Source organism: Notolepis coatsorum (genome assembly GCF_963971535.1).
Source record: "Notolepis coatsorum genome assembly, chromosome: 1".
Classification (NCBI taxonomy): domain Eukaryota; kingdom Metazoa; phylum Chordata; class Actinopteri; order Aulopiformes; family Paralepididae; genus Notolepis; species Notolepis coatsorum.
The window spans coordinates 312,010,927-312,023,481 of NC_140165.1; the positions used below are offsets into that span (position 1 = coordinate 312,010,927).

Sequence of the window (12,555 nt, forward strand, 5' to 3'; positions counted from 1 at the left end):
TGGCCACCTGAAAGGAGATTATTACGTGACGAATGTCATGAGTACTACATGTGGGTTTATAATGAGGAAGGGTCGCTTGTCCACTCCAGCCAACAAGAAGGGCTATAGAACGATTAGCCTATTGGATTTAGAGGCAGTTGTGAGGAGGTAATCTCTTTCTCAAAGTCTTTATTTTTTACCTTTTTCACGTCATAATGCCATTTGCTAGTAGTCTATAATTAACTGTGGTCTAAAGTGAAGTCATAAGTGTCTGAACACCTCCTGTCATCAGCGGGAGAACACTGCCACCTAGTGGCATTTCAGAGTCACTTTGGAGCTGAGCGCACACCCCCCTCCTGGCAGCGTTAGTTTGCCAATACATCCATCATCGATCATCAGGCTATCTAGTAGCACGTGGCACGCCCCCCCCCCCCTGGCATAGAGCCAATAACTTCATTTGACGATTTAGATGTACTTTATTTCCCTGGATATTTTGCTATTCTCCTGTAGAAAACGCGCGGGTGGGCGGGCGCACACACGCACACACTCACACACACACACACACACGCACACTTTTATTACTGCCAGTGTCCATTATGACAGACGACTTCGACTTGTGATGGTGACCCACTCCTTGCTCTCTGTTCTGCAAATGACAGTGTTGCTGCCGGACGATAAATAATAAACTCCAGATCAAAGGGAGTTCAGAGTTCTCCTTGACACCGTGTCATTAAGACATTATTACCGTCGCCTCGGGAACCCCTCTTGGCGCATTACTGCATACTTCTTCTTGCCCGTCCTGGACAACATAACGAAGGAGGTGCTCCGAGAAGAAGAAGTGCCCTCACAGCATGGGGTGGGTCAGGGTGTGTGCGTAAAGCCTGTGGAGAGTAGACTATTTAAAGAGCTCTCAAGCATCTCACAAACGACAAACCTGCAGCTAGTACAGTAGATCGATACGCCGCACAATTCACACTCCACTGATCGGTACCAATTATTAGAAGGACTCTTCGCTGACAACAACATGCCAGTTACGCAGCAGCAGCATGACGAGTCGAAACTGGGTTCGATTGGGAACCCGGTCCGATTCTGGAACCAGGACTACAAGGCTCTCCTCGACGAGTGCCTGGAGTCGGGTGCGCTTTTCTCGGACCCCACCTTCGTGGCCGAGCAGAGCTCCATCGGGATGCCGGAGGACCCGGACCCCAGCAAGGAGATCAAGTGGCTCCGACCCAAGGTACCGTGTTGCTGGTCCTCCTCTTGGATTATGCTTGTTGTCATCGATCGTCGCATTTCAGTTTAATTCGATAATGTGATTGATTGATTGATTGATTGAAAAGTTTATTTAACAGATTGCAGAATGGGTACAGTACAGTACAGCTCAATACATACAATTGTTAAGGGGATGCAGACCAGAGAAAGACTTTCGTCTTGTTTACATCAGGGTCCCCCTGACGTTTCCTGCGTGCCTTGCTGTTTTGTTGTGCAGTTGTCATATTGGGTAACCCGTATTTCCTCACGTGGTTTCATTTGTTTCGTTCCAGTAGTAACTAATTTTTATGCTGCTATATATATACCCTCCTGGCAAGTCATGGTCTGGTCAGAACTTTCTTCCATACAGAAAACGAACTGAGCTGAGTGACTCAGAGAGAAGTCAGCACACGAAAATGGGGGACCCTGATGTAAACAAGACACACGTCTTTCTCTGGTCTGCATTCCCTTAACAATTGTGTTTATTGAGCCGTACTATATCTATATTGTACCCATTCTGCAATCTGTTAAATAAAGTTTTCATTCATTCATTCATTCATTTCATTCATTCATTCATTCATTCATTCATTCATTCATTCATTCATTCATTCATTCATTCATTCATTCACCCGACTTCCACCCTCTATACCTCCTCCTGTCAATGGTCTCTCCTCCAACTATACACTCCCCCTCAAGACACCTGTGCTCTATAGTCTCCATCTTCTGGCCGCCTGAGAGCCTCTCCTGCTCGGGCTCCGTCCCGGGGGGTCGTCCAAGAGAAGCAGACTCTGTCCTCCACAGAGAGCCCGACGGTGGAACGAACTGCCCACCATGTCAGTCAGGACAGAAGAAACCAGACCAATGTTCCGCCGTCGACTAAAAAAAAAACCCACCTCTTCTATCAATATCTGAAATGAAGAAGAAACAAATAATAATAACATTCTTAATGTATTTGACTATTATGTACTTACGGTGTCTATACTATGTACTAAGCTATAGCTATATCCTAGTATTCCTATATGCACTCAGAGTTTATAGCACTCAAATTCGACACTGTTTGATGAACAACACCACCGCTAGAAGTCTAAGTGCTTTGGATAAAGCACTTAGACTAACCCTAACCCTAACCCTAAAAGTACTTGTAAATTACATTGATACCCTGGAGAACTGTCACGGAAGGAACAAGAAGAAAAGAAGAAATAAATAACATAAGCCAAGGGCTTGACTTTTAACCCGACTTGCTCTAAATCAGAGCAGCAGGCTCTAAAATGAGAATAAGTACTAAGAAGAGATCACTTTTAATTACATTCAAAGTAAACATTTCCAAACCAGCTGGGAGCTATATATCCAAGTGGTCATCAGTATGAATGATATCTTCATTACGCACTGTTGCTGGAACACAATAGTTTTGTGCACTGCTCACTCACTCTCTCCCCCTTCTGTGTCCCTGAAGGAGATCGGTAAGAACGCTGTGTTCGTGGAGGGCACTACTGGGACCACCGATATCTGCCAGGGCCAGCTGGGTGAGTCAGTGCCGAAGAAATCATTCTTTCATACGAACACAATTTGTCCTGTGTGTGCAGATCCCACCAGATTAATCCACCCCATGCCTCTCATTCCATGATGACGACGAGTTTCTCTTTCCTCACAAATGAGTCTTTCGCAAGATTCCACACACGATAGTGTTTGGTCTTCTTTATTCTTTTGACTTTTTTTTTTACTGTATGATGAAGCACAACCACAGGGACCGGGGGCTCATATATTATGAACCAAGCATTTCACTGTTTGATTGATTGATTGAAAACTTTATTAACAGATTGCAGAATGGTTACAATACAGTACGGCTCAATACACACAATTATTAAGGGGATGCAGACCAGAGAAAGACTTTCGTCTTGTTTACATCAGGGTCCCCCATTTTCAATTCATCATAACATAATATGACATACATGACATACAGATAGAGACAGTACTGTTACATCTAGACATTTATGACATACCAGATTTACAAATACAGTACTGTTTGTGATACAAAAAGAGTCTAAAAAGAGTATATACATTTGAGGGGGAAGAAACTGTACATTGGAGGAGGTTGGGTAGGTGGGGTGGGGGGGGGGACTGTACATTAGAGGGGGTTGGGTTTGGTCATTTACAGGGGCCGCAGTTTCGAATTGCAGTCTCCTGTATGTGCTCTTTGAGAGTGGTTTTGAAGGTGGGTAGTGATTCACATTCCTTTACAGCTGTGGGTAGGGCGTTCCACATTGATGTGGCATAATTGCGAAACGTGCTTAGTCCCTTAGTTTGAGCCAAATCTGGGTTGAACATGATTTGTGGAGCTCCCTCTGGTGTTGTGGTCGTGGTATTCACTGACCTTTGGGAAGTATTTTGACATGTACTGTGTAATGTACATGTACTTTATATGCGACAAATAAAACAAAACTATAACTAACTAACTAAACTATACATCTTTAAAACGGGTCCGCGCCACGGTGCTCCCCTTTATTATGTCGTTCAGAGTGTCTCCGTGTTGAGTGAGAGACAGTAAAAGACAGTAAAATCACTATCTCCATCACACACCCACAGCCTCGGGACATAGCTTCAAACACATGTCTACACAGCAGGGGGTTGGCGAGGGCTATGAGTGACACTGTGCCCCAAACCCCCCCCCCCCCAAACCTCGACACGAGATTTAAAACATGGGTACGCCTCCCTCGTCCCTCATCTGTCCTCCTGTCCCGCAGCGAACAATATGACCGCATTTCTCGCCGCGTTATTCAATCTGTTTTCAATTTTGCTCTGAAATGGATGCCCCATCATTATGATTTGTGATATGGCACGTGCGTCACAACTATCCTGTCTTCTTCTTTCATAACGGTCTCTGTGTGTCGCAAGTTCCGATGAACACATTCTGTATATATCTCTATTTTAGTGTTCCCTTTTGCAAAAACGGTGTGCACTGCAAGGACAGCAGCACAGGATCATAGTGTAAATGTTTTAGTGCATGGAACAGCTGTTTTCTGTTGGACAGGAATGCTTGTGCACGCGCACGCACGCAGACACACACACACACACACACACACACACAGACACACACGTACCTGTCACTTGTAACCTACTTAAAAGCACCAGACTACTTCACTGGAGCACAAATGCCCCCAGGCCCTCAGAATTAATTTGATATGCAAAATTCACAATGATATAATTCAAATTGTTCATTGCGCTCCTCTATGAATGACATCCTGTACAGTGAGATTCCTTTGAGTTGAAACTGTTCTATTCTCCGCCTGCAGGTGACTGTTGGCTCCTGGCTGCCTTGTCCTGTCTGACGATGCACCCCAAGCTCTTTGTCAAGGTGGTACCACCCAAACAAAGCCTGACTGAAACCTATGCAGGGATCTTCCATTTTAGGGTAAGAAGGGGTGTCGATGATGAGTATGAAATGATCCATGATTTGCACAGGAACGCTCAACTAATGCCTTCCAACCACGTCGTACTGTATACTTCTAACTGAATCCCAATGAATCATATAACTAACCAGGAGCAGGAGGGGATGGATTAGAGTGTGAAAGAGAGTGTTCAGGAAACTAACAGACGGATTGATAGATGGATGAAATACAACTTTACTGTTAAAAGATGGAAAATGGTCTTACCCGGGACTCAAAAACAGATATCATCGCACAACCAATAAAACCCACGTTAAAAGCATTTAGAAAGACAACAAAAGTAGAAAACCGTCGCCTACTGACGATATATGCAAGTATACTGTACATAGTACATACTGCTTATTTTGATTTGTTCTACTGTACTATCATGTATTGCCTATATTTATGTCTCCTACTATTAACACGCCCATACCTGTACCCCCCCCCCCATACCGCTTATCTTTACTTTTTCTACTGTACTATCATTTTATTGCCTATATTTATATCTCCTATTATTAACATGCCCATACCTGTACCCCCCCCCCCCCCCCATGCTGCTATAATGCCTGCATTTCCCCAAGGGGATTACTGTAATAAAAGTAATGATCTTATCTTACATACTGTAGATACTTGGCTGCCCTTAGCACCTTGTAGCACCTCCTAGAGAGGGTAACATCTAAAACTGGGGGAATAGGTGAGTCATCATATACATACTCAGGGTAGACAGACAGACAGACAGACAGACAGACAGACAGACAGACAGACAGACAGACAGACAGACAGACAGACAGACAGACAGACAGACAGACAGACAGACAGACAAGACAGACAGACAGACAGACAGACAGACAGACAGACAGACAGACAGACAGACAGACAGACAGACAGACAGACAGACAGACAGACAGGCAGACAGACAGACAGACAGACAGACAGACAGACAGACAGACAGGCAGACAGACAGACAGACAGACAGACAGACAGACAGACAGACAGACAGACAGACAGACAGACAGACAGACAGACAGACAGGCAGACAGACAGACAGACAGGTATAACCACTAGATTTATAACACATCTCCTTCCTCTCCCTCCTCCTCCTCCTATAACTAATGAGAGAAATAACTAATTACACCCCACCCCACCCCTCCCCCATAACACACTCAAACAGCTGGGACTCACCCGCTGTTATAAATCCCTTATCTAAAACTCAACTATGCCCTCCCCACATCTCCTGACACCAGCCCACTAGCCCTGCAGGGCACAGCCAGCACCACATGGAACATTAAAGAATGATAGACGACATATCTAAATGTGACATTTAGCCATTTGTGCTGCCAAAGCAATTTGGTGTGTGATCTATCTATGATATTGTTGGCCAAAGATAACAAACACACGTGTAGGACATAAACACACACACACACATGTCTGAGCAATGGCTTTTTATTTGCTTGTGTCCAACTCAAGTGTGGAGGTTTTGTTTTCTAAATGGAATGAAGGGTTCAATAAAAAAAAAAAAGACGTTCGTGTTTTTATCCAATTATCTTTTGGCTCGTTGTCACAAAGACCAATCACATTCCTCCTACTCGTTCAGCTGTTGTGTCGGAGACTGATGGATGTTATCGGATCGGAACATTTATTACACGCAGCGTCACAGTGATCGCCCCGGGGTGGTCTCTCCAGTACACGGATTGAGGCAGAGATCATTAACCCTTTCAGATGTGGGGCGCCCCAGTGACCCACGCGGCCGACCCGGGTTCGCCTCCCGCTCCCGGACGGATTTGTCGCATGTCCTCCCCCACGTCTTCTCCCGTTCTCCCTCTCCTCTGTCGGTCATGTCTGACCAATAAAAGCAAAAAAAATATATATATATAAAAAAAATATCAAAGAATAAAGTGAGATTTAGAGGCTAGAGAGCATTCTAATGACGAATGATGTTACAATGGCTAACTGGCCAGTGAAAGCTGTAGAGTTCTGGAACTCCCAAGATGTGAATCCTGTGAAAACATTCCCGAAATAAATGTGATTACGCCTGAAAGGGTTAAAGAAACCAAACGGAGTTCCTATAATATATGAATTACAGATTCACACCCAGGAGTGATGGAGTCATTTAAGTCTAGTCAGTTGTTTCATCAAAGCACATACTGGGGTGACAGGCAGCGGCTCAGGGGGTAGAGCGGTCGTCTGGTAATCGGAAGGTTCACGGTTCTATTCCCGCTCCTCCCGGGCAGAGTGTCGAAGTGACCCCTAATAGTTCTCCATGAGCAGTTCGGCAACCTTGCCCGTTCGCCTCCTCCGTGAATGAATGGATGAATGTGAGGAAGGAAATTGTAAAGTGCTTTGGATAAAAGCTGCTATATAAATGCTGTCCATTTATACTGTCGGTGATGTCCTCACATTGATTAAGTATTGCCTATGGTGCTCTGGCCCTGTGAAGAGGCTAGGTATGTGGCATGACTGAACACGCATAGTGAAAGTATAGGAAATAGAGTTAGCTGTGATGGGGCGGGTGACAGGCGAGTGGTTCAGGCATGCAGATACCGTTGGGACACACATAATCTCTCTCTCTCTCTCTCTCTCTCTCTCACACACACACACACACACACATCTGCAATTATGAAGGGCCAGTGCAGGCCTGTTCCCCTCCCCGTGTTGTGTACACATACATCCAACAGTACTGCACACACACACACACACACACACACACACACACACACACACACACACACACACACACACACACACACACACACACACACACACACACACCCCGGCCATGACCAGTAACCTCATAAATTAATTGAGATAAGAGAACCGGTTTCAGATCTGTGGTTCTATCATAACATTTACTGGCCAGAGGGCTTCCTGTAACATATTCAGTCTCTTCTTATTCCTTGTGTTCTGTTGTTTCTTCAGAACACTGGTCGTCTAAAGGTCATGTTCTGTTGTTTCTTCAGAACACTGGTCGTCTATAGACTCATGTTGTGTTGTTTCTTCAGAACACTGGTCGTCTATAGGTCATGTTCTGTTGTTTCTTCAGAATACTGGTCATCTATAGACTCATGTTGTGTTGGTTCTTCAGAACACTGGTCGTCTAAAGGTCATGTTCTGTTGGTTCTTCAGAACACTGGTCGTCTATAGACTCATGTTGTGTTGTTTCTTCAGAACACTGGTCGTCTAAAGACTCATGTTCTGTTGTTTCTTCAGAACACTGGTCTTTAAAGGGTAGAAACCCATGCGGGCTCGTGACCAAATTCTGGTTCTATCCTCAGACTGGCACGGGAAAACCTTGGTAGAGGAAGTTAATAACTTGTTTGTCATCAATACATTTTTTTGTTTGATCCACCTTTTCTCCTCCTGTTTTTCTGTATTTTCCTCCCATCCCAATTGAGTCGTTATGCCAATTCCCCCCTCCCCTTCCTGGTTGTTGCGCGCATGTGCCCCCCACTGGTCGGTATACGGAGCCCTGAAGTCTATCACATGCTTCCTCCGATACATAGGAGACAGCCAGCAGCCTCTTTTCACCTGACAGCGCGGACTCTCATTGGTGACGTGTAACGCGTGGGAGGTCACACTACTTTCACCATTTCCCTCCCTCGCTGTGCAGGCGCCCTGACCGACCTGTAGGAGTCGCTGTTTACAACGACCAGATTACCACCCCACCGGCTTCCCTCCCGCTGACACCGCCAATTGTGTCAGTATGACGGCCGGCCAAGCCGGAGGCACCGCTGACAGCCGGATTCGATACCAGTGTCTCTGCGGTGGTAGACAGGCGCTTAGTCCGCTACACTGAGAACCCTAAGGTCCAAGCCACCACCACCATCTTCACCTCAGTCTATAATCGATTTCAACTGCACTGCCAGACCGCTCCACCCTGCAACCGTTGCCTGTCAAAAGCTCCATCATAATCCATGCCCCGAGAGCGAGCGAATGGGGAGGTTCCCAGCGCATAGCTACCAGCTTCTTTGCTGCCGTCAGCCCAGCAAGAAGAGTTGGTGTTTCCATAAGTGACAACACCACATTAGAAAACGCATTCAGAATGAACACATTGGGCAAGAGAGAGACATTAATCTCAAACAATTTGGAAAGTTTTGCAGCAATCAACACCTAGAAACCAGCCACTGGGGGATAACTTCCAGAACACATGTAATTAGGTAACCGTTAAGTTCCTGTTACATAATGTACAATTTGGGCTCAAAATGAATTCCATGGTTACAAAGCTTCCTTGGTGTCAAATAAGTTCTGTGTATGAACTTACCGCTATCCCCAGGCCATCAGGATGCTCAACGAACAATAACACTATGCAACAACCATCAAAAGCACTCACAGCACACACATCCACACGCACACACTCACTTTAAACAAACAACTCACTGCAGCACCCACTCTACACACTTTAGAACACCTAAACACACTTTATATTTATTGGCAAAGAATTTGCACTACAACCCATAACTCAGTACACCTTACTGTAAATTGTACTTAAATTGTACCTCATCCCATTTCTGCTTTGCACTATATAGTATATTGTAATTAGTATATTGTATAGTATATTGTATGGTAACTCAGTTACTTCTACTCTGCATTGAACATTGTACATATGTACATACTGAACACTTGTGTCTACGTACGTGACTTCAATTTTATACTTGCTATACTTATTTTATTTTATACTTATCCTTTTGTCTAGCACAGTCTCTGGAGCGTAACAGAAAGAATCATTTTGTATAAAAGTATTCTGTACTTCTGTATGACAACTAATAAAAGAAACTTGAGAAACTTGAAGTAGATGCCAATAATATGTTCGACCAAACATCTGCTCATTCCAAGACTGGATCTAGTTCCTGGATGTCGGCCCTCCACAAGGTTTTCCAATGCCAGAGGTTGAGCGATGAAGCAATACGGATCAGAAATCATACCTCTTGGGCCCTCATGATTTTTTTTTTTTATCCACTTTTTCTCCCATTTTCTATATTTTCTCCCATCCCAATTTCGTATCACCCAATTCAACCCTCCCCTGTCACGGACGCTGTTTCTTGCCTCCCACAAGCCGGCTGCAATGTGGACTAAGTCATACATAGCACAAGTCCCCTCCGGTACTCATGATTAACTACAATATCCCGAATAGAATGAGAAGTAACATTCCACACAAATCTGGTCACGGCAGTCTGCAATTTACTAACATTGAAGTGAAAAAAATGCACCCTCTGTAAAATATTCATTTTGATTATAGAAACTGTACTACGTAATGAGTTGGGTAAGGATGCCCACCTGTCTAGGTCGGATATCATTTTGGTTAATGTCTTATCATAATTCAATTGAGCCGTTTGGTGGACTGAATCAAACACCTCTACTCCTAAATAAGGGAAATGACAGATGACCTCTGCATCGATTCGCTCAGGGGCAGTAGCAGCGCCGACTTCTGACAATTCATTTTGAAACCAGAAATGTTACCATAATCGTCAAATCTCAAAAGCAAATGCGGAATGCGGTGAACAGCATTATCAACATACAGTAATACATCGTCCGCATATAAAGAAATATGATGTTGCCTATATTATTGATGGTAATTGGTGTCAGTATATTATGTGATTGACGTACTTTTTGAGCCAGCGGTTTAAGAAAGATCACAAACGGAAAAGGAAGACAACCTTGGCGTGAACCTCTTGCGATGGGGAAGAGAGGAGAGCAGACCTTACCTGTTACAATCATGGCAAGCGGGTTATTGTAGAGAACCTTGATCAATAAATGGTGTGCCGAATCCCAAAGCACTGATAACTGACCACAGATAAGGCCATTCTAACCGCTCGAAGGCCTTCGTCACATCCAATGAAAGAACCGCCGCTGGACCGTTTAGAGCAGTGGTTCTCAACTGGTCTAGCCTCGGGACCCAACATTTTCCTTAGTCACTAAGTCGCGACCCAAATTTTTTAACCACTATGATTTATTTCAAATTAATTATTTTTGCAGTAATACACAATCTTTCATGCACTGTTAAAAACATGAAATAAACACAAAAAAGCGCAACAAAAGTGCAACTAGGGCTAAAAACCCAATAATAATAAAAAAAAAAAAAAAAATAATAATAATAATAATAATAATAATAATAATAATAATAATAATAATAATAATAATAATAATAAATAATATATGCTTCTTAGCAGACTTCTTAGCTTAACATAACATACCTACAGTAAGTTTGGGGGAACTAATGGGATAACTGGAGTTGCAACAAAACACAATGAAATAAAATAATAATAATACATAATTATGCTTCTTAGCAGACTTCTTAGCTTAACATCCCAGGGAACTAATGGGATAACTGGGGATGTTGTTTGCTCCTGACAAGAGTCTCACAGTCTGGGGTGATGGTAGACAAAGCAACTCTGAGGTCATGCTCAATGTCCAATCTGTTTCTCTGCTTTGTCTTCAGCTGGACCAGAGCTGAGAAGCCACTTTCACAAAGATAGGTAGTGCAAACAAATTATTATATAAAAACGAAATAATAATAAAATTCCCTTATTTTTAACTTTTTTTTTCACACACATCCGCGACCCACTCAAAATGTCCCCGCGACCCACTTTTGGGTCGCGACCCACCAGTTGAGAAACACTGGTTTAGAGCATCCTCTATAATGTGGAGGAGCCTCCTCATGTAATCCCAAGCCAATATTCACGTCAGCAATACCGTCAAATCAGAACAGCTTAGTTGAGTGAGGGAAGATCTCGTGAACTCGAGACTAGACTGATGAGTCAATATGGTAATTAGAGACACAGACCCATTGATACTAACCCCTATTACTATAAAACCATGCTAAACACAGAAAAAAGCCATTTATAATGCAGGTCCCCTTTGAAGAATCCTGTCTGATCCCAATGTACCAGTTTCATATGCTCTTGCAATCGTCGGGCTAGAACCTTAGCATAAATCTTTACATCTGAATTCAAAAGTGAAAAGGGACGGTAACAAGAACATTCAGTTGGATCCTTGTCTTTTCTAAGGAGCAAGGATATCAGTGCTGTGTTTGCATCTCTTAGAAAATAACCCTCTTTTATTGAAAATGTTATAATGTAATAATAATAATAATGTAAAAAAAATTAAATGTAATAATGTCTTTAATCAAAGGACCAAATATGTGCCAAAACGTGAGATAAAACTCTGGTGGAATCCCATCGGGGCCTGGGGATTTCCCCTTTTTCATATAATGTACTGCTTTTTCAAGTAATTATCATACAGCTGAGTCTGGAACGCACAACCACATAATAATAATAATAATAATAATAATAATAATAATAATAATAATAATAATAATAATAATAATAATAATAATAATACTTTGATAACTTTAACAAGCCATCAAACTCAAATTGCTTATACATGGTCAACTCAACAATAGACTTTGTAGACAAAAAAATATTTAAAGACACAATATTTTGGAATGAAAAGTGAAAAGAACCTGAAATCCTCTGCTCCATGAGCTCTTCGGAAAAAGTTAATTACAGTTGATCAGTTTTTAGAGCCTTCTGTCCACTCCATCAAATCTGACCCACAGCATCCACCTCAGATATTCAGCCCCGGTTCTGTTTGATGAACGCTAGGGCTCTCTTTGGATCATCGCAATGGTGCTCCAGTGTATCCAGTGTAGAACTTTCCACCCAGTGTAGAACTGCCGGGTATAGCAGCATACACTGCTTGATGTTGGCTTCATATATGGGACGTTTACACTCCATGCACTGGGTATGCTCAGTGGCCAACAGTAGGTAACTGTGGATGTCCAGCGCAGGGCAGCTCCCAGCTGTGAATATCTATAACTGTGTGAGTGTGTGTTGCAGCCGCATTACTGAGAAAGAGTGTTTACACATGCTCAGCTAATTTCCCTAATATAGGTTAAAAAGTCATTAGG

General features: G+C 43.2%; 1 protein-coding gene across 1 annotated transcript in view; it reads left to right on the top strand.

Annotated features, from left to right (window-relative positions):
* The first annotated feature begins 644 nt into the window (after positions 1 to 644).
* capn12 (calpain 12) overlaps positions 645 to 12,555 on the top strand; it is a 39,469-nt gene continuing 27,558 nt past the window's right edge. Inside the window, exons 1-3 of the mRNA XM_084329014.1 lie at positions 645 to 1,216; positions 2,684 to 2,753; positions 4,521 to 4,639. Coding sequence (XP_084185140.1) covers positions 1,004 to 1,216; positions 2,684 to 2,753; positions 4,521 to 4,639 — 402 coding nt within the window. The 5' untranslated portion in view covers positions 645 to 1,003. The remainder of the gene's footprint in view (positions 1,217 to 2,683; positions 2,754 to 4,520; positions 4,640 to 12,555) is intronic.